This window comes from Alligator sinensis, unplaced genomic scaffold, assembly GCF_000455745.1.
Source record: "Alligator sinensis unplaced genomic scaffold, ASM45574v1 scaffold309_1, whole genome shotgun sequence".
In the NCBI taxonomy this organism is placed as follows: Eukaryota; Metazoa; Chordata; order Crocodylia; family Alligatoridae; genus Alligator; species Alligator sinensis.
The window spans coordinates 2442372-2465782 of NW_005842080.1; the positions used below are offsets into that span (position 1 = coordinate 2442372).

General features: G+C 42.6%; 1 protein-coding gene across 17 annotated transcripts in view; it reads left to right on the plus strand.

Annotated features, from left to right (window-relative positions):
• The window catches only part of LOC102368693 (supervillin), a 169780-nt gene that overhangs the window by 46626 nt on the left and 99743 nt on the right, over window positions 1–23411 (plus strand). The window contains exons 1-2 of one of the 17 annotated variants that reach the window (XM_025204413.1): window positions 7661–7677; window positions 12175–12359. The exons of 13 other annotated variants lie outside the window; for them this stretch is intronic. Coding sequence is in view for 1 of the 4 variants with exons in the window: in XM_025204405.1 (XP_025060190.1) it covers window positions 7656–7677 (22 nt within the window). In the remaining 3 variants the exon portion in view is untranslated. Of the gene's footprint in view, window positions 1–7580; window positions 7678–11809; window positions 12360–23411 lie in introns of those variants that run through there. 3 more of the 17 variants (XM_025204414.1, XM_025204405.1, XM_014520041.2) reach the window with 3 other exon arrangements.

Sequence of the window (23411 nt, forward strand, 5' to 3'; positions counted from 1 at the left end):
GGGGGGGGGGGGGCTAGGGCAGCACAGCCCCGGTCTCTCCTCTGCTCCCGGCAGGGAGGGGAGGAGCCCGGCGCAGCTGTTTGGAGCCAGCCTGGGCTCTGGGCAGCTGCAGCAAGCAGCGCGCAGGCTACAAACAGCTGTGCAGGGCTCAGCACCTCTGTGCCAAGGGCAGAGACCAGGGCTGCGCTGCATCAGGCCCCGCCCCCACCGCCCGCTCTGAGGTGCACCTGCTCACGCTGGTGCGGAGCTGGTGCCGGAGCCCGGCGCAGCTGCCCCAGCTCTGGGGAGCTGCTGCCAGCCAGATCCCAGGCTGCTCCCAGCAGGCAGCTTTGGGTGGGGGGCAAGGGGCAGCAGGGCTGGGGGCCAGGGGCTTTGGGTGAGGGGCAAGGGGCACAAGCAGGGCATCCTGCCATGTATGCCCTGCCCTCATTTTGTTTTTCTGCCATGCCGGCACCCTGGCACCTTCTGAGGTAGGCATTGTGGTGTTTTTCCGTGCTCCAGCCAAAAACTCTTGCCTACCCCTGCTATAAAGGGTGAGAGTAAAGTTGTTGAAGGATTAACTTCTGGGAGGTGGCAGAGATGATGATAAATATTGTCTGTTACCAGAGAATTGCTTCTCTGTATTGCAGTTCTTTGAATGCAATATTAAAATTGGTACTGCTGCTAGATACAAGATACTGCCAATGTTACATTTGAGGTCTCTCTCTCAAAAGTAGCCTTTTTAAAGCTGAAGAGTAGATTATAGATGCATCTATATTTATTTATTTATTTAAAAACCTGTCTGCTATTTGCTCCCTCCCCCCTGCTTTTTAATGCAACTTGAACTTGTTGATTGCTTTCAGCTTTGATTTGTTTGAGACGCATTTTGAAGTGCTTGTCCCTGGACCTGTTCTAGCCTGATACCCTGTTATCTTTATTTTATCTTACTAAATAATGGTAACTACCCTGGGTTCTTTCTCTGTCAAATGTGGAGAGAGATGCTGTGATACAACTTACATTTATGTTGCTAGACTTCAGAGTTCAGCTTTCTGAATTTAGCTAACAAAACACTTTATTTTCAGCTTCATTTACTATCCTCGGTATGCCCAACAGTGCTCTTCAGAGATCTGCTTCTTTATACAGAAGACTCAGTCCCTTTCAAAAGCTAAATTTACAACTAGGCCTGCTGTTTCCTGTACAGCCATTGTTTTGAAACAAAAGTTATGATCCCTAGGCACTTACAAAAGAATCTTTCTCTTCACTAATTTAATCCATTGTTTTCCTTTTCCTGAATTAGAAATGATGACTTAGTCTATAGCAATCAATCTTGCCACAGTTGACAGTTCTTCAGAATTCAGATAAAATAATGTCTTGTTTTGTAAAACACTGTAAAAATGATGAGAACTATTGGTAAATATTTATCTTAAGGGCAACTCAAACTGTCAGAGTTTCTTCCATTACTTGGCAGTTTAGAGCACTTGTTTAATTCGGCTGTGACAGATGTTTTTCATTTTTTATCTAAAACATGGTTAATCTTTTTTATCTATGGGATTTCTGCTTGCATTTATTGAAATTGGAGTAAAGAAATGTGACTTGGTTAAATATAATCATGAGATTTATTTTGTTTCAAGCCAACAAAGGCGGAGGAGGGGTTGTAGTAGGTACTCCCCTCATGAACTCTTAGACATCAGCTCTGTTTTGGAATAGTTGCACGGCTAAACTTCCTGTCCTGGAGGAATTGTGGCCATGCTGTTGTCTTGGTTAAGTCTGCTTCATTGGAAATGGCAGTGTCTGCAGTAGTATAGGTTGTATAGGAATTACAGTTCTTATTCTTAATCTTCATTTTCTCAAAGTAGCCATAATTTTCCAAGCTGAGAGAACTCTCTACTTGAGAGTTCTGGGGGGTTTTTTGTTTGTGCTTTTTTTTAAAGCAAAACTGATTCACTTGTTTTGGAGGATACCTTTGGAGGAAGGTAACTACTTCTCCCATCATTTAAAAAACAACCCCCCCCCCCCCCCCCCCCCCCAACAAATTTAGTATTGTTTAAAGATCAAAAGGGTATATGATACGAAGGTGAAAATGCCCTTTGCTCATTCAGAAAATGTTCATTAAGAAAATCTCCTTTGACTGCGCTAGTGAAAACTAAATTTAATTGGACTACAGTGTCCTAGTGAAACACTTTATTTATTGTCTATACCAACTGCATGATGCCTAGGTAGTATACAGCTAACTATCCTGATGTAGGTGCGTATCATCTGTTCAGTCAAAAAAAAGGATGAGCATTAATATCCTGATTTAACAATGCCTAACACTTTAAGATCATGAATTTTACCAGGTACTTGCCTGTCCTTGGCTGCATACAGATGTTCATTTTTACCACAAAAAAAATTCTTCTGGTAAATAATTATAGCTCTGAAACTGGACTATATAGACATTCCTCCAGCACGCTCGCTCGCGCTCTCTCTCTCTCTCTCTCTCTCACATATATATCACAATGTGCAATAATTTGGATAGACACCATCAGAACATCCTGTCCCAAGCACTTAGCAAGGTGCAGAAGGGGTGTGTGGGGGTGTGTGCGTGTGTGTGTATGTGTGTATGTATGTATGTATGTATGTATGTATTATATATAATACACACACACCCCTCTTGTATCTCATGAGGGTTATTTTCATATACGTATATGTTAAAGTACCTAACAATGTTAAAACTGTACAATTCAGCAGTGAAGCCAGTAGATGAGTTATGGCTGAATCTTAATTAATTCCATTGTCTTATGAACTACTGAGATGTAATCTTGCATATTTGTTTTGTGTAATCTCTCAAATACCAGATATCACTCTGGTACTTTCTCAACGTATTACGTAATTGACTTAGTTTACCCTGTATTTTTTTACCTGACTAATAAATCACACTATTACAGATCATAGTTTACTGAAATAGAGACTGATGACTGATAAAACACTGGTTGCCTGTCCGGACCAGCTGAATCTGCCTTGTAATTTACTACTTGGTCCCTGGTCCCTTGAATTTCACCTCATGCTGTGCTGCTTATTGGGAGGCTGGGGAAGAAAACTGCAAGATATACAGACACAGACTTAAACCATATAAATGCATAGCTAAAAGGGCTTTGTTTTATTAAAAAAAAAAAAGAGAGAGAGAGAGAGAGAGAAACGTCTAGTAGAAAGCCTAATACTACAGTGTTATTTATCTGGATGTCCAGTGAAAGGAAGAAAAAACTTACGTGTATCAATTTATTGCCTTTGGTACTTCATGTTTGAGAAATGGTACATGATTAGGCATACGCAAAAAGGAGCAGAATTAAGGTTCCACATGCAACTTTAATTGCTATTTCTGTCTCCTGTGTAAGCCTGCCAATGTTCATTCCATGTAATTTGCAATCAAACTAATGTCTAAATTTGGAGGCTTATCCATTTATACAAAAAGTTCAGCCAGTTGCTTTTCTTCATAGCACAGTGTGAGATAATGTATTGAAGGCTTTCACTTCTTTCAGTTGGGTTAGAGCTGAATCAAGGGCGATATTCAGGGGTTTTTTTACAAATCCCTTGTTGCCTAGATGCAATGAAATAATATCCATGCCATTAATGTTACAGATTGAGTATCTTCACTAAATCAGCTTTAGGCCCACTGGAAGTGTTGATTCTATGTGCCTCTGGGGCTCCTTTTATAGCCACTTTATTTCTCTTGGTGCCAATCAAACTGTTCCTACTTCATCACTATTACAGTTTGCAATCAACTGCCTTTTTGAGACTCATTTAAATTGAGCGGTTGACCTTTGCACAGTTTGAGGAGTTCTGCCACATTGTATGCATTTGTCTTCCTCTAACCCTGAAATGATTTGTGCTTTTGTTACTTTTGAGAATAGATTGCTGTAACTTTTACATACTGACTTACTGAACCAAGGAATTGACACTCTTGTTATCCCAGAATGACGGGGGAGGCTTCTCATAGTAAAGATGCACTGGCATACGTTTCATACTTACACTTTTGTAACTGCCTTTCTCTGCTAAATAATAACCTTTTGAAATGTTGTGTCTTGGGACAAATCGGTTCCAAATTCTATCGACTGAGCAGGGTTCAGTTGTTCAAGTCTGTGTGGTACTACCACCAGCAAGTATCATATATCCCAGACTCTTCAGCTTGGGGATTCAAGTACTCCCAGATCCACAGCAGGCATCCTACCTGCAAGCCTCAAGCCTGGAGGCCTTGAAGTTCAGATACCCTCTAGTCTTGCTTGCTCCTAGCCAAAATGCCAAAGGAGCAAAGTAGAGGAAAAGCCCAAGATAAATCTCCCATCACCATAAATTGTGTACCCAAAATTCTCACATTTGAAGTCTCATGCAGGGGTCAGCCTGCCTACAGTGTAAGGGACAGGCCTTCACCCTCTAACTATGCCAAGACATTCAAGGTCGAGAAGAGGGGCATTTCCCCCTGCCTGATAACTGGGAATTAAAAATTAAGCAGCAGGTTAACCATGCCGGAAACGTCTGTGATATATGGAGCCACAGTCATTCGCTTATATCCCCTTTGTTTATGGCATTCTCATTTGTTGCAGTTCATTTTCCATCCGTGTGTCTGTCTCTAGAAAGAAAAGAAGGTGGAAACTTAACTTTTGTCTACTATTCTCTAGTGCAGAGAGTGAAGCTTCAGGCATCTTTTATGAACAATATAGTGTGATAAGGAATGAAAACTCAGTCATTCTTCTTTAGGGTTGACCTCAGGTTATAGTGTCATAGAGAAGTAGGGCTGGAAGGGACCTCCAGAGGTCATGTAGTCCAGCCCCCTGCCCGAGGCAGCATCGTCCCTATCCAAACCATCACATACAAACCATAATCTAAACTCTATATAAGATTACCATCAACCCTAACAGCAGACCTAATACCTTAACCTACCACAGCGAAAGCAGGAGAACTGTGGTAGTCCATGTCCTGCTTCTGTAAAATGTTGTCAATATATGATCAAGAGGTCCTGGATAGAGATTCCAGAATTGCATCATTTGTGTTATCCCTATTTGGGGATTTGAGGATGTTTATTGCTTGGATACAACATCCATGTCCATCAGGAGTTGATAGTAAAGATACCAGAACAAGGGACACGTGAAAAAAGTATGTGGCGGGGGAAAGCTGGAGACTTAACATAAATTGAGTATGAGTACAGCAGATTCCTCTAGAGAGAGCATCTTCATTATGCAGTTGCATAAGAAGTTTTTGTTTAATAAGAAACTAGGGTAGGCCTTTTTACACTTGTGAGGCTTTTTATGTTGGGGAGAGGTATCTGTACGTGCATGTTAAAACATTTATTGCATGCAGATCTTATGTCACCCTAAACTATGGAATTCTGGGTAGCAAGCATATGTCCGAGCTGTCGGAACTAACAACCTACCTAAGAACTGCAGCACTGAATGAGGACAGCGGTCAGTTTATCATGTGGCTAGTACTGTGTCAGGGGTGGGAAATTTATTTTTACCCATAGGCCACATAAGGAGTTTTGGGGAGCTGTCATAGGCCAGTTCAGCACTCCCCTGTTTAACAGCTCACCAAACCTCCCTATGTGGGATGGGGCTGCAGGTAGGTGGGGAACTAGTGTGGGTGTGCATAGGCAGCAGCTTCAGCAAGGGTAGCTCAGCCCCTGGCACCACCAGCGCTTCCTCTGGGCTGCCCTTCTCCTTGAGGATGGGCTAGAGCTGCTTCCCAGCTTTGGTGACCCAGGTCTGGAGACAGCAGTGGCTGGACAGAAGCTGCTGCTAGGCTCCAACAAAAAGCAAGACTTGTCAGTAGGCATGGCCACCTCCCCCTCGTTGCTGCTGGGGCCTTCTTGCTAGATCCAGCCCGCAATCTGTATTTTGCCCACCCTGGTGTACAAAATGTGGCCCGGGGGCCAGATGCAGCTTGCCAGGCCATTCTATCTGGCCTGTGGGACCCCTAAAAAACTTAGAAAATTAATATTAGTCTGCCCTGGGTTGCCTGTCTTGTGGCACTTGATGGCTTGCTAAAACTCAGTAAGCGGCCCTCTGCCCAAAATAATTGCCTGCCCCTGCTGTACTAGATGGTTCAAAAAGTAATGAAGCTGGGTAGTGGGTAGTTAGTGAACAACATGTCTCTTTTCTCCTTGATTAACTCTTGGCTTGTGTCTTGAGGGAAGGAAGTTTTTTATATTCCTGTCAAAACTCTTGTTTTGGTGTCCTGCTCTGGATGCTTGGAATAAGTTTTCTTCCTGCTGGTAATTTTATTTCCAAGTGCAGTTAACAAGCTGGATCAGAGCCTTATCCTGCTGGCACAATGACTCTTTAAAGTAAGAGTAGATCAAGAAATCTTGTGATAAGTGATGGTGACTCAGCAGTGTTGCTCATACTAATGCTTTTGGGCTATGACCTCCATCTTTAAATAGCATTTTAAACCCAATGTTTGCACCATGCAGCTCACAACCCTTCAAAGAGAGAAAAAAAAAAGAGGTGAGGGGGGCACTTTGCTTAGTCAGGTAAGTACAAAACCTCCTTGTGGCTTTATCGCTGAGTTATGAGCCCTAGCATAACTAGTGGTAAATACTGTGATAAGATGGCAGTCTGACATTCTTTCTATTTAGAAAGAATGGTGCTCATCAGGAGACAGACAGTGAATGAAATGCCACTCTTCCTTATGTCCCTGAATCCTTAAATATACATATAAGTTCTGTTCTATAAGAATTCCAGCTATCAGATAAAATACAGATTTCAAAATCAAACTTCACATCTTAATTTAATAGTACAAAATGAAACCAACTTTTTTTTCCTTAGACAATTCCCTGGCTGCATTATAATTCATTAAGTGAGGATCCTGGCATCTCTGTCAATTTGAAATTCCACAACACTTTTTTTTTTTCTACTAGTTACAGTTGTGTTTCTCAAATGGATGTAAATACCTCTTGGACTGTTTCAGACAGTTCCTACATTTTACTAGCAATAAAACTAGTTCCTAATTTTAAGGATCCTGCTCAGTGAGGAAAAAGAAATATTCCCCTATTTGTAGAGTTCTAGGTGACTTTCAGATGCACCTTTTGTTCAGAAACATGCTTCCTTACAGCTTTTATGTTTTTCTCTGAGACCAAATCCTGTCTCAGGATGGCCATGGTAAACCCTGCTCCTTGGTGTGTCTGTGCCCAGATAAGTAGACACCCATCTCAAGACCCACTATGGAGTCTTCAGTCGTTCCTCTTCAGGGGAGAAGTACAAGAGAATCTGGCTCCATTGTTGCTTGTGTGGTGTTTCGTTGCCTCTCTCCAATGTTATAGTCATTTTGCTGGTGCTATACTTCAGGAAGTGGTTGGTCCAATGAAAACTACCCCAAATGAAACTAGTGTTAGTAAGAGTGAAGGGCTCATTATCCCAGAGGGAGAGTGAGAAGGGGGAAGGAAAGCTGGGATAGGGAAGAACTTTTATATAGGTCATTTTAGGTTCTCTCAAGCTTGAGTATGCTAAATGAGTGAGGTTTTATAAATGAACCAATCGGAATGGCCAGGCACAGGGTACAGGCAACACTTTTATCCCACGGGAGGAAGATGGGAGGAGGGGTGAATGAGCAAGAAGATAAAAGCTGAAACACAGCTATGCTGTCCTTCTGAGTCATTCGTGTGGACTGGCTGGTAAGGCTTTCTGCTCCGAACATACAGAAGTGGGGTCATGATTCTAACAATGGATGCTGGTAAGTTGTGTTAAGCGTACCTTTCCCTGAATAAGAACATGTTTCTGTGAAAGGAACAAACCTAGCAGCTGTTTTAAAATTTTTTTAAGTAATTCAGTTTTGTGTACCAGGCTTCCTAAGCTGTAGAATTCGGTCTTGTATGAGTGTAATGCTATAATTATTCCTTAACTGTTGGTATGTATCCTCTTTGGAAATCTGAGTCCCTGATACCTCTGTGAGTGCCTCCATTAATATGAGCTGTTCTGGCTTCATTAAAGGGACAGTCAATGAGATGGTCACAGCCAGCCCCTAGGGCCTTGGGAGACCAATTCTTATTTCAAGACCAGCAGAGATGAGTACCTATGAAAGATGTAGAATAAACCATCTGCATGTTACACTAAGAAAGAAACATAAGGTAGCAGACAAACCATGAAGTCAAGACATTACTTGTAGCTCCTCAGTTCCTCAGCTTTCTGCAGATGCTTTGTCCTGTGTTGCTGGGAGGGGGAAGAAGGTGCTCACTGCACTCTAAAATGCTCCGAATCTGCTCCTGTGTTTCAGCTTGTCTGAAAATGGGCTCTTGCAGGAATACTTTTTTTCCCCTTTTTTGAGTTCTTGAGCAGGGCTCCACCAATAGAAATTTTTGAGGCTGATACAGATAGCTGATTTTTAAGGAGACATATCAGCTGCTACTGAGCTGATTTCTGATACAGCATGGAAAGTTGGTGCAGCTAGTAAATCTCTTGTGGTGGGAGGGGGGAGGGAAAGATCAAGACCCACAGGATGAGGGAGTGGGGCTGGGGCAGGGCAGGGAGTGGGACGGAGCAACGGCTCGTCGGAGGGGAGAGGGGCAATTCCCACTGCTGCGCGCACCCCATGAGGGCATGGGGGGAGTGCGTGTGCTCCCCAGATCGGGCAGGCTGTCGCTGTGGGCTGGGCCTGGGACTGTGCCAGGCTCTTCCTGGTTGGGGCTGGGCCAGGTTGCACTCGGGGCGGGCAGTGGCATTGGGTGGGGGCCCACGGGGCGGGGGGAGAGGGCAGGCTGCAAACATCCCAAACTTTGCTGTAGTGCCCTCCTCAACCCCCTCTCCCAGCGCTGCCACCCATCTGCCCTGAGCGCAGCCTGATCCAGCCCCCACTGGGAAGAGCCCAGTGTAGCCCCAGTCTGTAACTGCAGCCCGCCCTGCTCCACCCTGCGCAGATCTGGGGGGACCATGCCCCCCTTGCCCTCCCAGAATGCATGCAGCAGCAGGAGCCACCTCCCCTTTGCACCCATCGGATGAGCTGCGTCTGGGCAGCACCAGCCCCAGTCCCACTCCCTCCTTCATGGCGGGGGCCTTGATCTGCTCCTTCCCTCACCCTTCCCTGTCCACCACAACAGACTTACCAGCTGCACACAGCTCTCCATGTTGCCAGTCTGTGCTCCTCGCCGCCTATGTGCTGCGCTGCAGCTGCGCACATGCATGGGTCGTTTATTGGCCACGTTATCGGCTACATCATGTCTATTTCCGATGCAGTCAATTTTCTTTATATTGGTGCCTATCCGATATCAGACCTCTATTCCTGAGTTTGAGAGCAGCCTTTAAAATCCCAGCCACCTGGGTGGTAATAATAAACTGTTTGGCTGTATAATGAAATGAGTTGAGCCCAATCCCATTCCTTGTGGAAGGGAATGTTTCTGTGTTACAACTGGCATCCTTAAAATTCTTCAGTAAAGAAGGCCAGGGTTTATCTGGGTAGGCATAGGCAGCAGAAGACCAGGACTAATGGGGCTTATCCTCCCCTGCCCTCCTCAAACTAATTTCCCAGCAGCCGGTGACAGTGCCACTGCCATACCCCGCTGTTGCAGCAGCATGCCCAGCACCCACTCTGCACACCACCACCGCAGCACCAGTGTGCACCAGCCCCCTCAAGGCCCTGCGGTCAAGTGGGTGCACCCTGCACCACCTAGCCCCTCCCCCAAGTAATATTTTTCTCCCTCTGCTTATGTGGGTAAGGGCAGGGCAGAGAACACCAGTGCTTCTGCTGTACCCGTGGGTACAACCCCGATTTATTGCTTTCAGTTAATTGAACACATCTCGCTGTATTTTAAAGCATGTAAAAAAAAAAATGAAAGAGAATCTGAAAGAATTATTGCAGTTACTCTTTATGCTGTCCCAGGACAGGAGCTTACTTGGGGAGCGAGGGAAGAAGGGAGCCTTGTAAGAGTAATGTTTTACTTTTGAACGTGGTGCTCAAATTGATGCACACATTAGGACAAATCTTACTCGGGACACTTTTTGTATGCGTGGGCAGGGGCGGGTCCAGGATTTTGCAAAGGGCATACAGGAGCAGCAACTAGTATTGCAAGGATGGTAGTACCTCCTGCTCCAGCCTTCATCAGCTCTGGAGCTTCCCCTGCCCTCCAGGACAGCAGGGAATGCAGCAGCAGGTCATGAAGGCACAAAAGGGTAGAAGAGGAATAGGGGAGGGGATGTGCCTCTGAGCACAGAGATGAAAGGGGGTGGGAATTTTTACCTGCTTTGGGGACTTAAAAAAATTCCCAGGGGCTTCTGCTGCAGCACAGTCTGGTCTGAAAGCGGGGTATGGTCACCACTGTACCACCTCTGGATCTGCTCCTGCATGCAGTGCAGACACTTTTCCACCTTCTAATGGAAAGTTGACTCTCCCTGGTATTGTGCAGCTGGTTTTATTTGCATTAACATTTTCTGGGGCTTGAGAGGGTAAACTTGTCTCTTGTTTTCTGCCCCAGTAGTGCAGCTTTCCTTCTTAAGCAACTCTGAAGGGATTGCAAACTGTTGTTTAAGCCATCAACATAAAATCAAAACTTGCCTAAGTGGTCACGACCAGAAGTAGAGACTTTAAGCTATGCTAATGGTTTTAGAGAAGTTGGAAATCAGGTCCTTGCACCAATGAGGTTTCTATTCAAAAGTGATGGAATGCAGCATGTACAAAGAGTTTGAGGTGTACTTGGTTTTCCTTCAGGCTTTTGGCATTTTCAGCCTTCTGTGTTGTTTTGCTCACTATCTCCTCTTCAGTACAGTTGCATCCAAAGGTTCCAGTCAAACTCAAGGCTTTTGTGCAAACGCACACAGTACTTGTGCCCCATTTACAGATGGGAAAACTGATGCTCAGTTTTAAGGGTGGACATGAGAGAGAGTAGTAGGGAAGCAGTTTCATTTAGTTTTTAAAATGTTGCGTCTAATCTTGTACTTTCATTTAAAAATATTTTTAGCCAGTGTGTCTTTTTACACCATAAAAAACCTATAAGTTTATCATGGTACTTTTTTTAGTTTGTGTCCAATGAAATCTTAACTCTTATATTTTCTATCCGGACAGTGTCACTAGTTCTATTGTCCCACTCCCAGAGATACGGCAGTCATACAGCTGATATTTTTAGAAAGTTACGTTGCCTTGTATTGGTAATAAACAAAAATAGCCAGCAGGTTCCAAAATGTCCAAGTTCTTAAATGGTAGTCGTTTGCACTATTGTGGGGAAAACATTTCTAAATACTTGAAAGGAAATGGCATACTCTAATCATGATAACATGCAGTTCTGTGACTTCCTGCAGGGATAATATTAAACTTGTAATATTAAACACAAGTGTTTTTGTTTTTTAAAACAATATGGGAAAATATCTAGGCAGTTTAATACTTGTATGACAACTGCATGAGTTTAGTCTCATCTCTTGCACCTACCTCATTGTCCCTCTGTTTACTTATTTCAAATAATATTTTTGGTTTAGAAGTCTGGGTCTGTATCTTGTCTTGGATGTCATTTTGTTAAATTTTTTCTTAACTACGAAAATTCTACTTTTTTTTGTTCCTTTAAAGAATGCCTTTCATGCAAGTGAAATCCTTTCGGTAATCCTTTTGGTAATCCTTCCTGTTCCATCCTATTCCTCTTCTATATCCCTTTTTTGCCTCTCAGTCTTCTGTAGTTTCTAATTTCTTGTAAGGGTGAGACTGGGGAGAGAGGAGGCTGCGAAATGAAAGGAGCAAGACAAGAGTTGACGGTATAATTGGACTTGAAGCGGCTATAGGCTGGGACGGTTGCAACAGCTGATCTGATCCTTCTGAGTTTCCAGAGCTATTTATGGTAGATTAGCTATATCAAAGCTCAACTGTTCAGCCCATAAAAGGTTGGCCCTATGTGAAATTGCCACACTGCTTTTGGCTTAGTCCTCTGAGGTTGGGGAGCCTATAGTTTTATGGGGATAAATCCAATGATGGATGGAAATGCTAAAAGCAGATCGAGGAACTACATTGTTGAGGACTTCAGATGGCTGAGAACTTTCAAAAGACTATTTTTGCTAACAGTTTTTAGCTTAAGCGCTTTGGAAGCAGCTCTTGGAATATAGCTTTGCATATCTACTGCATTTGGTGTGCACATGCCATTGGAAAGCACCATTCTAAATTTATCCGACTTATCTGAATCATCTTGACTGCAGATGTACTTGCCAACCTTGCATGCTGATATTTGGTAACTTGTGTGATGTGTCACTTTTGTTTTCTTAGCACCTGAATGATAGCCTTTTTGGAAAGAGATTTTAGAGAATAGAGAAACTTCTCCGGAACAGTATTTTGGAAATCTAACCTACTGATTTCAACTCTTTTTAAGCCAGTAGTTCTTAGTACCTGTTTTATGAAGATACCTCTTTCCTTTTCTTCTGCATAAGGAGACTTTTTTACCAGATTTTGAAGTAAGTAACACACAATTCTAAGAATTTGAACATAAAAATTTGAGCAGTAGTTGTCTGAATATCTGAGGCTTTGTCAGGTTGAAATGAATGGGTTTATTCCAACCTGTGCATGCCAGTCACTTAGCCTTCCTTGAGGCTTGTTGCCTTTTTATTCTTTTGGCTTTGTTTTAAAGGATGAGTTTGTTCTATGGTGAATGGAAAGTCTTGCTGAATGGCTTGGGTGGGAAGTGTGATGCTTCTTTATTTTTAGTGTGTGTTTAATTTGTAACCTTGGTATTATAACCTAAGACTAGGAATTTTGTATAAACAAGGTATTTCAGGGATATCTCCCTCCTCTCCTTGCACCCCACCCGTCTTCCTGAAGCAGTTGGGTCTAAAGTAGCTATATAATTCATGATTACAGAATATTTGACAGCACTCCTTTTTCCTCTGTAGATACCCATTTGGAATTTCATCAGCATACATATATCCAGACTCCAATTTCCTTTCTCTTCGTGTCCTAGTATAGTGTCCAAAAAGCTTTAGCAGCAAAGACACCCTGAGAGAGCTGCTTTTGCTATCATTGCACGCTATTGTAGGGCATCAGCTGTTGAATGTATGGGGCTTGTTCTTTCCTTAAAGGATACCCTCTGGTGTTTTAGCTTAATAAATTGAAAAACACTAACAAAACCTCTCTGTGAAGGAAATATTATCCCGATTTTAAAGATGGGGAAATGGAGTGCCCTGCATTTTTGCCTTGTGAGCTAGGGATCATGAGTTGTTTTTCAGTCCTGTCCTTGGAGTGTAACCTTTCCTTCAAATAGCTCTAGAAATGTTTTTGTTCCCTTAGTACTCGATATTCCTTTTATGAGCTCAAATTCTGTTCATCCACTTTGCTGTACTGCATCAAGTGAATCCAGATCTAACTTTTTTTTCTATGTTTGAAACATGTAATGTTAAAATGGTTTAATGAGTGGAGGGAGAGAATTTTTTAGAGAAAAGTTCAGTTTCTGTACCTTGTGCTAACTTAACAGGGTTTTCATACATTTTAATACCTACTTAAAACCTACTTGCATAAACTAATTTTGTTCCATTTATTTTGTGCAAGGGTGGGTGCTTCCCATTAGAAAATGTGGCAGTTCCAACCCCCCCCCCCTCCCCCCAGTCGAAACAAACAAATCACGGGATCCCACAATGATTGTTTGCTGTGTTGGGTTTTTCTCAAATGCACACATGTTCTCCGCAGCTTTATTAGCTTTATTACAATTTGGTAATCCCTTTTGCATAGTCTAGAATGAGTGGATTCCTCATCAGATATAACATTGAGGTTTTAATCGCAGAAACCCTTGCTGCTTTGCCCAACTCTATTGCTTGTTGGCTGGCTTTAAGAAACAGCTGGCAAATCTTTGACTGTATTAACATACCCCTGCTGTGCACTTGTATACCTTCATTAAAAAGTAAAAAAGTTTTTGGATTTTTTTATGCTTAGCTTCTGAATGTGCGCCTAAAATTTGCTGCTGAGTGACTCCAAAGAGGGAAAGGAGGGTTTTGAAGAGAAAAATGGAGACTGACTAACCTTTCTGTCCTACAAATCAAGCATTAGAAAGGTTTATAGCACCTTTTTAAACATCCAGAGCTCTAGTGAGATTTAGGTACTAGTACAGATTCAGGGGTGAACCTGTCTTCTGCAGAAGGATTGTGCTAGAATCCTCAACTCTGGATGCAAGCCCTAGCACACTGAAGGTGTAGGTGACCGTTTTGGAAAGCATTTTGATTGATGAAAAATATTGTCATTGGCTCTTTCCCATGCAACAGATACTGAAAGTACTAGGAATTGGCAAATTCCTTTGCCTGCTGTCTGTGGGAGATTAGGTTACAGCCAACTCGTTAAGTATTACTACTTCTACCTTTCAAAGGAGCAGTTTTGTCTTCATCAGAGTTGCATTGCATAGGAATATCTTGGACTTAGGAGCCTTATCCAGGGAATACTAGAGCTGTGTACTGGATACATTTTTTGTGTGTGTCAAACTCCTAACTCTGGTTTGTTGGAGAAAAGAGACTTAGCTTTAAGCTGTTAAAATGTCCAAACTGAAGTTATTTTATCTTCATTCCCATATACAGAAAGACTCAAGTCTAAACTTGATGCATCTGAAGCCTCTAGGATCTTCTCCAGGAGAAGTGGGAACTTTCTTTTTTTATTGCAAAAGCAACATGGACCCAATCTGTAATGAGATGAGCTAAATGGTGGCTTATACTAAAAGGCAGTTGTGACATGAGAGCATTAAAAGAGCCTTTTGCTAAGATGACAGCTTTATTTTTGTATGTGAAGAGTCTGTGTACATTGCACACGATGGACTATATGTTGTAATAATAGGTATCACTGAAGATTAGGAGCTGAAGTTGCTTCCCTTTTTATGTTGTATGTTGCATGGATATAGGTAGACATAACAATCATATTAATATCAAAGGATACTATTTATGGCACAACTTGTATCTGCCTGATTCCGTATTTGTTCAGTTGATGTGCATTTCTGGCTGAAACATTTTTTGTCTATATCCTATGAGCGTTTGTATAATGGCTTTAGTACATTTACCTATGCACAGAGCTGACCTCATTAAGTTGTCAAGTTCAGTTTTTATATAAAGAGAATTTTGCCACCTTATTTTTTTCCTTGTGAAATGGGTCCATTGCTTCTGTTAACCAAAATAAATGTAAGAACCAATGGTGTAGTATAATTTCTGCATGTATTAAATTTCCATTGTCTCAAAATATTTCTCCTCATTTATGAGCTTGTCAGCTAATGACAGTTGTGAACAGCAGGGTTGTTTTTAGCTTTGGAACAGTCAGTGCATCAGGATGCTTGAGATGAATGGCATTTTATCCAAACTACTGCTATTTCTCCTTTGCTTCTGTTACCCACTTGGCATATATTCCTCTTCAAGGAAGCAGCCAAGAAGATTCTCTCCCTGTATTAATACAATATATGTTACTTCTTCCACTCATAATTTAGAGAACTGACACATCTGGAGGTCTCTGCTTTTGGTGAGTGGAGCACATTCCAGTTGGATTCTGCCTTCAGCAGATAAGAATGCATTGGATAACTAGTGATACAAAAACTTTTGTCATTTAATTGCATGGTATTTGTGTTCAGTGGAGTCTTTCAGAGGAGAAAACAGGACAAGTCTACATTTTAAGCCTTTACTGATTGTTCCATTAATAAAATCCAAACCAGACTTTTTTGATGTGATATAACAATTCCATATTTTTTTAAGCTAAAACAAAGACTTCATTTTCAAATTGAAAGCATCCTACTTGTAAATCTTCCCTTTTAGCAGTGCATCTATTTAGTTTCCAGCTTTTCAAAGTTTCTCCTGCAAGAATGCAGCAAAACATGTTTTATGTAACAATAGTCCTGGACCCTAAAAGCATCATGTGTTGCGAGTATTCTTACTAGCCCAGATATTTCGGAGTGGGGGGGAGAACAGGACTTATGAATCTATTTTGCAGCTAGTGTGCAGTGCACAAACTATTTAACATATAACTGTACCCGCCGCCGCTTGACCAGGAGATCACGTGCCGCTTTCGCCCGGGCCCCAGATCTCGCCCACCCGGGCTTTGCTGATGCGCCCCGAAGTTTACCCCGATTGGTATCAAGGGGGACCCCAAAACTCGCCTGCCACGACTTTGATGACATCTTCAGTGGGGGGTCTTCCCTTGGGGTATCCCTCGGTGCTGACGCGTTCCTCCGCGGGCAATCTCGGGGCTCCGTCCTCCCCTATACCCCGGCTATTCGCCACCTTAGGGTCTTCCTATTCTCTCCTCTACTCTGTCCTCACCTTGCCTCCCTCTTGCCTCCAACCTCTGGCTGTCAACAGCGGTCCTTGGGCCAGGCGTACCTCCAGCAGAGCTGCCGACTTGGCCCCTCCCTCTCCGGGTGGCCGCTGGCCTCTTTGCTGCCCCTACCGGTGACGCCGCGGTTACCCTCACCGTCGGCTCCGCGGGACGGGGGCCCGCCAGCCCCTTCCTGGGTACTGCTGCCGGCCCTGCCCCTGGCTCCGCTGCCGGCTTCCCCACCGGCCGTGCCCCACCTGACGGAGCTGGCTCTTCCCTTCCACGTGCTGCTCCCAGCTGCGCTGCTGCACCGCTCGCAGCCGTCCTTGTCAGTTTCCTCCTCCGTCCCGCCCTCGGCGGGTGGCGGCTGCTTCCCCGCCTGCTGGGGCTCCGCACTCCAGCTCTCTCCTCTCAGCCACCCCATTGTCTCGGCGGGGCCGCCTTTTGTCTCCCGGCCGGCGTGCCCCGCCCCCGCCGCTCAGCCACAGCCGGATAAATGCCCGGCTGATGGCCCATGCCGGCGTGTGGACTCCTTTTGGCTCCTCCGGCCCTGCGGGAGGTAAGCGGGACCCTTTGCCGCCACGGGGGTCTCCCGGCGTCCCCGCTCCCCTGGGACAATAACATATGACTAATGAGGTGCTCATTTAATGCTTTCTTGCAGATGAACTCAGTTCAGTGTCTCTAGTAGGTTATGGAATAGAGAAAATCCCACACAATTTACTGATTCATTTTGATGCACTGGCTGGAGGAGTAGTTAGCTACTTGCACGATTTCACAATGATTACACATTTAATTCATATAACACAATTTTATTTTAAAATTCTTTGCTACACATATAATACTGCTTAGCTTTAAGAAATAATCCTCCAAATGCACTTCCTTCGCAAACAATGCTATAAGAATTAGTATTACAAAAACAGCTACAATTACAACTAAAAGTTAAATTTGAATCAATACTATCATTTTCATAATATACTTACAATCCTAGAATTCCAAGAAGCCAAACACCTAAATATGGTTTCATTCCTCAGTAGTACAATTTAATGGGTTGGCCTCAGTAGTACGGTTCAATGGGCTCGCCTCAGCAATATGATTCAATGGGCTGGCCTCAATACTGATAGGACTAAGTCCCCTTCCTTCAGTCCCTTTCGGGTGCTCTGCAGCTTCAGCGTGAACTAAGAGATTCGTGTTCACGGAGAGGGTGGTTCAGGTGATCGGTCTGATCCGGTCTACACTTGCGATTCTTCCTTCATTGTTCTGCAAGTGAGATTACCTCCAAATTGGGACAGTAGGTTACAGTTTTTATTGAGTGAGTTGCCGTCTTGGGCCACTCCTACCCAAACCTGTCATTACTCCCAAATTTGGGCTCGGATCTTACTCAACAGATTCTTTTCCTTAGTAATTAGTTTCTTTTGTTGATCATTTTAATTAATTTGGGGAACTTCCATACCACTGCAAGTGACCTTTTCTTTCCAATTTTTTCAAAGGCCCTAGGGTTTGATCTCTCAGAACTTGGGATATTTGCTTAAGGGTCATTTTTAGGTTAACTTTGTAAAAGGCCTCTAAAAATAAAATTCAAGAGTTAAGACTTTGAGCAAAGTCAGGACCTTTCGCACGTAGACCAAAACAATGGCCTAGATAAGAAGATAAATTTTGTCTTCTTCCTAAACTGGCTAATGGGCAACTATTACAAACATTCAAACTATTTCATTCAATATGACATTCAGGTATTTGGATGAGTGTTCGTTAGATTATTGTGGGGAAAATGGTATGCCAAAGAATAATGGGTAGTTTAATTCTGGGCAAATACTATTGGTTAATATCCAGTGTCCTTGGTGGCTGTATCTGCAAAATCTACCTCTGGAAAGAGAAGGGCACTCAACTGAGAACTGAGTTGTTTAATTTTGTTCACTCGTATCAGTCTTAAATGTAGGCTAGCTTTTTAGAAGATGCAGTATATAATTGTCACCCATTCTGCTGTAGGGTGGTGGTAAAGATTAGTGTTCCAAAACAAGATGCAACACCACAAAGGTGTGTTTGTGCTTTCTGAGTTTTCTCTCCAGGCCTCCCATTTCTGACAATATAATTAACATGCCAGGAAAGACCCGGGCAGCACTGTGTAAACCTTAACTGACTGTGAAGTTTGGGATGACTATATTAAATATAAGGAAGTGTGATGCACAAATCCAGTATTCTCAGGGATGTGCTCTTCTGGCATTAACTGAGAACTTGAAAGCATGATAAGTTCTTACCAGACATGATCAGGTATCCAGCTGCTGACTCTTCAGTTGCAACTGAACATTGAAATGTTTTGTCCTGTATTAACACAGGACTACAAGTTGGGAAATCTGGGTTCATTTCCTATGAAAAGTGCCCCCACCACTATTTTGAAACTCGGGAGTGCTGAATACATGAGATACTGCAGCACGTTGTAGTGTTCCCTTTAGATTAGAATGTGTCAGAGCACATATAAAAGTGCCCAGAGACCAAATGATCTGCTGAATGTCCTCTGAAACATTTTTTAAATGAAGATGTGCGGAGGAATACTGTGCTCTAATTAGGGTTGAGTCAAAAACTTAAAGAACCTGTGGAGTTGCTCAAAGCACTCGGTTAATCAAAACGTTCCTGGGGCTGTTAAGAATGGCTTGACAGAACAGAGTTAACCGCAGAGGTACTGGAAATGCAAAATTCCAGATTAAAAGGGTGGGAAAACGCTAAAGTCTAAACAGTGTTCCATGTGTTTGGAGTATTTGTTGATAAATCAGTGTGCATGATTAAGCCTCTGTTTTGGCTTAGATTGCTTTATGTACGTATACTATTAATTAATTTTACCGTGGTCTGTTCAACAAAATGATGTGAATGTTGAAATGTATGATGCAAGTTCTGTTAGCAACATGCAAACAACTTGTCTCTTGCACCATTTGTCCTGGAAGATACTGTTACCCTTCTTGTTCTCTTTTTTCCCCCTAGGATTGCTGTTTTTCTCTACTAATCTTATGGTCATATTGTCCATTTCTTTAATTCACTACTAAAAAGAAAGAATGTTATTGGAGTTTTAAAATACCATACTGTAATCTTTTACTTAAACAAAAATGGTTGTAGGCTTGCATCTTTGGTTTGGAGAGAACAAAGAAATTTGATCATGAAGGGTGAAGATTTAAAAGCTGTTAGTTTGTGCACAGCCAGCTTTTTCTGGACCTCTGGCCTGGGCTGGATAAAATATATAATAAAAAATATGTATATCTGTATAAACAAAAATTTGGCATGAGTTAGAGATCCAGGTGCAAATGACTTAAATTTTTTTCATTTCATAGCAATTTTTAGGTTGACTGAAGCTAATGTTTCTGCAGGGACTAGTTACTTCTACATTAAATGACCAGGTACCTCCTAGATCATAGTAAAGGCTAATACTTTATTATGCTTAAGTGATTTGATTTGGTGTTGCCTGTAATAACTGTCTTGATTTTGGAGTTATGTTTGTTGAATTAATCCACGCAAACAATAGTGGGATTGTGAAGGAATGCAGTTGTGAAGGGGAAGGTAAATGCAACTATACATCTCTTACTAAACGCCTGGGACAATGCAAGAACCATTTGTTGTGTTGGCTTGGTTTGACTTGCTTCCAGACTAGTTTTTTTCAGGGAATCTTGGTCCCTGTGAAAAAGCTATATGTGGTAAATGGGGCCAAAGGAGGCGGAAGGTTTTAACTGAACTGTACATGTCTACTTGAGTGGGAGACGACTTTTTGGTATTGGGATCTTAAGTTGTCTAGGAGGGAGCCCTAGGGTAAACTAGACCAACCAGAGTTCCCCCTCAGGGAGATGCCTTTTCCTTTAGGTAAGGACAACAGGCATGAACACCTTCTGGATGATGAAATCCTTTTCCTGCTATGGTCTGCTTTGTTTCTCCTATGCCAGAGTACTGTGAACAAGCTGTTATTTAAAGAAGTGTATTCTGTGTTACGGTAACTTACTGCAAGAAGGCTCTAAAAGAAGAGCCGTGGTACCTGAATGCAGTCCGAGTGTGAATGGTTGGTACATGGGGTTGGAAGGTACGATACACAGTTTGAGTGGATGAATTGCAGTGTTGCATCCCAAGAGATCTAAAAGCAGGAGGTTTGATACCTGAGGAGTGCACTCAGACCAGAAAAGGAGCAGAGGTGTAGTTAGGCCTGGAGCTATGATACCTTTTGTACTCTGCATTTTGAAGATGCCTTTTGTTCACTCTCTGCTGCTGTAGCCATTACCCTACTTAACTGTTGTCTACAAAGCTTGACCTCTTCACCTGGCTGCTTAGTATGGCAAATGGTTTAGATGTTAATCAACTCTTAAGTTGATTCTAACTTTGAGTTTCCTTGTAGTTTGAGACATTTGGCTTGATGTGCAATATTAGATTAGGGTCTGCATGACCAATCATAAATGCTAGATCCTTGCATTAAATATAGTCTCCTAGTCAGCATGTGGGTAGAATGCAATTAAAATTTTAAAATGGTGCTTCTCCCTTCATAACCAGCTGTCTGACTAACAGATCTAAACGTTGGAGCACCTTGGCTGGCTTGATGCTTCTTCCTTTCAGCCATGTTTGTCTTGCTCAGTTTGGGCAGGCTTTTGGTTCAGAGGAATAGCTTGCCATGTCATCTGGGGTGAAGTGTTTAGCCAAGAACAATCTGGTTGGTGGTTCTGTTCCCATGACCATTACATTGTACTATCTATGGGCTCTCCAATTTGGGAGATAAGCTCTAAAAATTAGGAGATATTTGCATAATGCAGGACCCTGGCCTACGTCTGTGCAACTGTATCACTTTGTGAATCTTCTGGGATGATCTCCCTCAGGACTAAACTCCAAAAATAAAAATAAAAAAGGCATACAACACTACCGCTGTCCATCCTGCCCTCGCATGTAGCTAGAGCACATTCCTTGAAGCCCTAAACAGTCATGACACAAGATTAGGGTCAGATTAACCCGTTAGTGGGCCCTAGGCAAACAAACTTGTGGGCCTCTACTCTAATACTGTATATTTATATTACTTTTCTCATTCCATTATAATATGTAAAATACACACAACTGGGCCCTTTCTCTTAGGGCCCTAGTCATGTGCTTAGTTTGCCTACGCATTAATCCAGCCCTGCACAAGATAAGTGGCTTAAATCTGACAATGCCACCCCAGTCTATCCTTGTTTCCACTTATATTTTTAGTTCTTAAGTCTCTAAATGCTAAAAGCACAGCATTGCAAAGCAAAACTTCTTCATGTGTTTTGCAATGGGAGCAGCAAAGTTTAGCCTTCTCCTTCATGGACTCTCGAAGTAAATGATTTCAGGAACCATAGAGGCTGCATAATATTTATCCTGTCCAAGATGTGTGAAGTAATAATGCCACTATACTTTGACTGGCTTAAGTCTCAACTGAAATTCTGCATCAGATTTTGGGTACAACACTGTAGGAAAGATGTGGACATGTCTAAGAGAATTCAGGGTCGACTAGTGAAGAGTTAGAAGGTGAACCATATGCAGAAAGCCTGAAGGAGTCGGGAGCATTAAAGAAAAGGTGATTTAAAGGATCTGTATACTTTTTCCCCTAAATATTTTTAAAAGGTTGCTTGCTATTTGCTTAAAGGCTACAATTGTTCGTTCTCTCTAGTCAGTGAAGGCAGGGCAAGAAACGATGGGTTCAAGTGCAGGAAGGCAGATGCAAGTTGAAACCTACTCGGGATTAACTTCCTGTCGGAGCACTAGGTGCTGGAAGTGTCTAGGAAAACTTGTGGAATCTCCTTTTCTGGAGGCTTTTTTTTTTTTAAAGCTGGATAAGTTTGTCAGGGATAATTTAAGTAAATGAGACCTGCTCTAATGCAAGGAGTTAGATGAGAAAACACTTGATGTTTTTTCCATCTCGCTGTTTCTTAGTAAACATTCTGCTTCGCAGGCAGACTGCTCATTTTGGGCTGCTTACAGACATGGGGGGAAAAACCCCAAACAGTGCTTTACTTTCAGCTTGGTGCACCCCCATGCCGAGCACAACACATGCCCAGAAGAGGCATTGCAATAGTTTGACCTGGCTTGCCCAACGTCTGTATAGATCAGGCACTTCAGCGGGGGGTTTTGGCGCTTTTATCCAATAGCCAATTGAATCGGCTTTAGGTAAAAGTGCTAAAAAGCTATGCTGAAGCTCCCAGTCTATATAGGCGCTACTGGGGAGCCAGGTCAAATTAACATGTTTCGTCTTCCAGTCGAGTGCTGGTTTTGTGGGGTTTTTTTGTGGGGGTGGGGAAAGGGGTCACATCGGTCAGCGGTGAAAGGTTGTCCCTACCCCCTAAAGTTCCTGGTGTTGCTGTAGCCTGTGGGTTGCTTATGGCTAATTAGAAGTCTTTCTGTATTCTGCAAATGACAATGGGGATTGGTTTTTGAGGGTAGATGGCTGGGGAAGGAGAAACACATATTGCCAAATACTCTGGTCTCCCAGAAAGGTAAATGGAAAGAGTCCAGCTTAACCAGAAAGCATGATACCTGGTTAGCACTGCCCCCAGGGACCACCAGCCATAAGCTTTCATACTGTGAAAAATTATTCCTAATTTTCTCTTTGAAAATTCTAATAATATATGCAGGGTACGTGTTACAACATCTAGATTTCTATACACAACTCTCTTATCTTTTTTTCACTTTAAATTTTCTCCCTGCCATTTGAAGCGGTTACTGATTAGCTGTGGAGACCACTTTAAATACTGGCTTTAGCAATGAAGATACTTAGGCAGCAGTAGGAAATCTAGCCTTTCCAAGTTCACTTCTCAAGATATCTCAAATATTGCTGTTGCAGGAAAAGTGATAAAAGGGGCGATTTAAAAACTTTTATGAGTTTTAGTTTAAAGTTTTTAGTTTAAAAACTTTTAGGTTTTTTTTATGGAGGACAGTGCTGGCCATATTTATTTGAATAGGAGCTAAACAAAATTGTATAGTTGATAAAGTGCTTTAAAATTACTCCTTTGGTTGAGTCTGCTGTCAAAGGGCACCTAATATGTATAAATGCACCTTAAACAGCAACACGATGGAAATCAGAGTTTTAGACTGCTTTGGCTGGGAAAAAACTGCTGTGTGATAGAAATAAGTACTATAGTACTTGACTTTCAATTTTCCTTCAAACTTGCTATGACATGAGGATGACTTCTGAATAGCTGATCAAAATATGGCTCTAGTGTTCTAAGACATTATTTTAAATTGTCCTGGATTCACAAACCTGGTTTCTGATTTAG